The following is a 5,048-nucleotide window of genomic DNA, read 5'->3' as shown; positions in this document are numbered from 1 at the left end:
TCCTCTGTTTCAGTTGCACGAATCTTCAGAGCTCCAATCGAAAAACTGACCGTTAGATATAAAGTATAGTGAGCGCAACCCTTACTTAAAGTATTTTAGCACGATCCAACGGTGGACTTAAGAAAAAACATTCTCTCAAGATCGCTGCCTAAAACAGAATCCTACACACAAACCACTTCGATTTGGAATTTCTCGTGATGCTACAGGCCTCCAACCAGAAATGCCACCGTTGGATATGAATAATGATGAGTCAGGAATATGCCAACAAAATCTCAACTCGATCGGACAGTAGATGAGGACATATCGAAAAATGATCAAGGATTGTTCATTCATGTTCGTAAATTAGCTTATTTTTTGCAGGTTTCTTCTCTCTTTTCTCTTATTGTGATTGATTTCGCTTGTATTCTTGTCAGTAAAATGCTACTCACACACATTCAAAGTTATATATGTGTGTGTGTGTGTGAGCTCTAATCGACAAACTGACCGTTAGATATGAAGTTTAATGCGTGTAACTCTTGCTTAAAGTATTGCAGCACGATCCAACGGTGAACTTAAGAAAAAAAAAACATTCTCTCAAGATTGTTTCCTGTAGTGGAATCGTACACACAAACCACTTTGGTTTGGAATTTCTAGTGATGCTACTAACAGAATCTCAGCTAGACCGAACGGTAGATGAAAGATATATAGTAGAATGATCAAAGATTGCTCTTTCTTCAATTCTCCTGTGAAGTTTCTGAAATGGCTCTCTCTCTATTTTCTCTTATAGTGACTGATTTTCACACTCCCTTGTCTTCAAAATGCTATTCATGCATGTTCAAAAGGCTGTTGAACATCTTGAATTGGGAACCCTAGCTTTCTTTATTGGGCTAGACTTGACTTTTAATTAAGTGGTTAAAGCCCAACTACAAAGACCAATGCCCTTTTTGGTGGCATCGGAAGCATGTGTCACTTTTCATTTAATTTGTACAGTGATGACAACGAGGGTGGTTGGAACAGGAATCTTTCAGACATTTTTCTCTGCTTCTCACTATTGAACAATTTTTACACACACCTTAAATATCAACAGAGTCTTATCTTTCCTATGACTAGCTGACATAGGCACTACTGTCACTACATGCACTCAATGTTTGCCACAAAGGATGCAGCGGCATATTTAATGACTTTTTCTCTTACGAATGATGCGGCGACCAATTTATGCTCTTGTCCCTTTTAAATTTGATTTATATATATTTTTTGAATTTTGTGAGGGAATATATTCCTTCTTTCCCTCGCAATTCGCGAGGGAAATTATGAAATTTCAGCCGCAATTTTTTGTCCTAGATCTTGCGAAGAAACTTCTGTCGCCAATATTTTCCCTTGCTAGTTTCCGTCACAGACTTATGATGTTTGCAAGGGATTTAAATTCCCTTGTAAATTGCAACGGAAATGCAACCGATCTACAAGGGATTCTGCGACAGTGTTGTAGTAACGGAAAATTCGCTTATTTTCCGTCTCAATTGTATTTCCCTCGCAAATTCAGTCACTGTTTGCAAGGAAAATTTGCCCTCGCTATTCGCGACTTTTCTAGTAGTGATCGTGGTCCCTCACAAATTCAAAAAAGATTCATATTAGTCCCTAAAAGGACTAAAATAGGTCCATTTTAAATTTCTTAGGCATCACGATAAGCCTTTTTATTTGTTAGGGACTAAAGCGGACATCATGAAATTTGCTGAAGATCAAAAATGATATTTAGTCTGATAAATATTACGAATGCCACGTTTTACTTTTATAGTTCTCTACCTGCATAGTGTACGGCAGACTGTTCGTTATATGTAATTTATGTTTGCTTGTCATTACGAGAAGCTGCTTGATATGTTACGTTCGTTTATTATTGTGCAAGCAACTGGTGACGCCGTGCTTATATCCTATTGGTTTTGAGCTATATGATTAATATCAACCCAAGACTCGGTCTTAGGACAAATTTTTACATCAACTGACTCTCTCTCTCTCTCTCTCTCTATATATATATATATATATATATATATATTTGTGTATTAGTCATGATTTGTAGAGGTTGATTCGACCAAGCCTGGGTAGTAAAGTATAATATGTCATTCGATTAGTAGGTCCGTAATCTATATGTTTCCGTAATCTATATGTTTGATTTCAAACTTCCATTGTCCATATTTGACGATTCAATGTTGCTTGTGGGCAAAGGATTCATGTTATTTATTTCGATGATGAAGATGACTAAGAAGCAATATTTTTGTAATGGAATTCATCTTTTTAATTATGATTTTATTTTAATATCTATCTAATTAATTTGCTTTCAATAAGTCTTTGTGTAGAAATTTGTTTAAAAATAATCACTTAATTATTCGCCCCTATTTCCAAATAATCGTAGACTTGCAAACCTACCCATTACGCACCTGATTACGTGTGGGCTTCAACCACCATTATATTAGCTTGTGCGAATTTCTATCTAAGTTCCTTCAACTTTTAACTGAAGAACCAATAAAAAGGAGGTTAGCTTGTTTAAGTTGCAGTTTAATTGGAAATTTGAATTCTTAAATAAGCAATACTTATTGTATATGCTTGAATCAATATTTGACGTGAAAAAAAAAACACAATTTTTTACAGGAGCATAGCCTCAAGTTGCATTTTTGTTAAAAATTATAATAAAATTTTATTTCCACAACTCCTTCAAATAAAAATAAAGTGACATTTTTAATTATTAATAAAAACATATGAGTTGAAAGAAAAGAAAAAAAGAGAGAGAAGATAAACCAACTAAACACTGTTGAAATATTCATTGCTCAACTGGAAAATTAAAGTACACATCATGGAATCAAAGATTATAATTGATCTCAAACTAAGTGTGTATTAATGTCAACCATAACCTTAGTCACTACCTCCACAACTAGCACCGCCGGACCACCTTCCATCATCATTGCTACCACTGTTGTCGTCGCCATTTCCACCATTGTTGTTGCCGTAGTTATTGTCGCTGCCGTTACTGCCCCCTCCATAATCACCATAATCACCGTAATCACTATAATGACCGGTGCTACCTTGATCTCCATCTGAAGCTATGGCATCTTCTATTGTTGCTATAGCAGCGGCAGTACCTAACATAGTAACCATGCCAACGCCTTTGTCTCTGCCACCACCTCTCCCTCTGTTGGAACTGCCTTCAAAGGCATGATATTGTTGGACATGACTACTTGTATGCATACTTTGAAATCCTTCACTGCTCTTGTATTTGTTTCTACCACCGCCCCCTCCATAATAATAACTAGTGCTTCCTTGATCTCCAACCGAATTTATGGAATCTTCAGTGGTTACTAAATAATCATCAGTATCTCTCATAGTAACCATGTCACCATAACCTCTGAATCTGTATTTGTTTTCATCTATCCTGTTTCTATCTTTAGAGCAAAGACATCCCATATGTACAAAATATTGAAGTTACTGACTTTGAGGGACAGTTTGTTATATCCTTTATATAATGTATAGCCAAGCACCAAGTTTGCACGAAAGTTCTATAAAGTTTACACTAAAAGTACTATAAGGTCCGTAAATTTTTCTTCTTTTCCTATTCCGAGTTCTTTGGACTTATTATATGGCCTCTTCCTTTCACATATCTAATTCCCTTTTTATATTTTCTATTGAAGTTGTAATTAATATTAGAACCTTATGCAATTAATGTTCAATCGTCAAGGCATTAAAGGAGGAACAACATCCAACAAATTTTGCCCTTCTGACTTTAACTTGGCGGGCTAGTCAACTCAACACGAAGGCAACAATCTTTAAACTTATTCTTTGCTAGAACTAATTTCATCATCATGCACAGATAAATTAAGGTTGGTTTGCCCTTTGTCAAGTTGAAGATGCTTTTCTTCTATCACATCTCGGATCCAGTCTAACAAATATCAATGTGTTTTGTACGGGAATGATAAGTAAAGTTTTTAGCCAAGTGACTGGCACTTCAGTTGTCACACTTCAGTATATATCTTTCACATTTGTGATCAAGTTCAAGCAGGAAGTTCTTTATTCATATTTTTGGAGCTTTGATTGCCAGAATATTGCTCCCCCTACAAAGGTAGTTAGGTTGCCTATCGTCAACTTTTTATAGTTGGTATGTCCCCCTAAGTCGGCATCAGAGAGTAGCCTTCCAACTCACTTTTTTCCTTTTCCAAAGCATAGGCATAGCTTGGTCGTTCCTCGAAGGTATTTGAAGATTCATTTGACAGGTTCCTAGTTCTCTTGGCTCGATTTTGAAAGAAACCAGCTTACTAGACTAATAGCATGCGCAATATTGAGTCTTGTACACACCATTACATATAGCATATTGGTATGAGATCTTAATCATCTCATCTCTGTCGTCGTCGCTACTTGAACATTGCTTCTAACTGAGCTTGATGTGTTCGGCCAAAGGTGTACTCACCGTCTTGGACTTGTTCATGTTGAATATTTTCATAATCATCTTTATATATTTTTCTTAGGTCAACAATAATAATCTTTTTGGGAAAAAATTAAAGTTTTTTAATTCCAAGAATTTATTTTAATGGAGGAAAATGGAAAAAGAAGTGCTCAAAGATTTCTTATAGGAGGATATCTTCCTTTTGTCCTGCCCAACTAGTAGCATATCATCAACATAAAGAGGAAGAATTAAGAAGTCCGAGTATCCTACATTTTAACAAATATATAGTGGTTGGCTTTTGTCTTCATGAAGTCATGCTCTATTATAAAGGAGTCAAATTTCTTATCCCACTACGTAGGTGCTTGCTTCAACTCGTTGAAACTCTTCTTAAGTCGGCAAATCAAATGCTCTTTACCTGGAACCCATAACACATCGAGTTGTTCCATATAAATTTTTTTCTATAGATCGCTGTGAAGGAAGGTTGTCTTCACGTCCATTTGCTTAATCTGCAAGTGCATAGAGCCTTGTCAAAAATTGTATGCACAAAGGTCATATTACCCACTGGTATGAAATTTCTTCCAATTCAACTTTTTTCTTATAATTGCAACCATAGTATATACTCATTAGGTGGGAACCTAGCATATGG

The 5,048-nt window shown here is 35.8% G+C and overlaps 1 protein-coding gene across 1 annotated transcript; it reads right to left on the bottom strand.

The window, feature by feature from the left end:
* Positions 1-2,880: 2,880 nt before the first annotated feature.
* On the bottom strand, positions 2,881-3,429 carry LOC133295400 (uncharacterized). Its single transcript, XM_061494229.1, has one exon. The coding sequence runs from the start codon at positions 3,427-3,429 to the stop codon at positions 2,881-2,883; it is 549 nt and encodes a 182-aa protein (XP_061350213.1).
* Between the last annotated feature and the right edge of the window lie 1,619 nt (positions 3,430-5,048).

The sequence above is a fragment of the Gastrolobium bilobum genome, unplaced genomic scaffold (assembly GCF_033153095.1).
Source record: "Gastrolobium bilobum isolate Gb01-03AN ecotype WA unplaced genomic scaffold, APGP_CSIRO_Gbil_v1 utg8004, whole genome shotgun sequence".
NCBI lineage: Eukaryota > Viridiplantae > Streptophyta > Magnoliopsida > Fabales > Fabaceae > Gastrolobium > Gastrolobium bilobum.
The sequence above is the reverse complement of the archived record's forward strand: the minus strand, read 5'-3'. Positions and strand labels throughout refer to the sequence as shown.

What these genes read in the sequence shown, in the direction of transcription:
- LOC133295400 (XM_061494229.1), bottom strand. Translation starts at nt 3,429, where the DNA reads ATGGGATGTCTTTGCTCTAAAGATAGAAACAGGATAGATGAAAACAAA.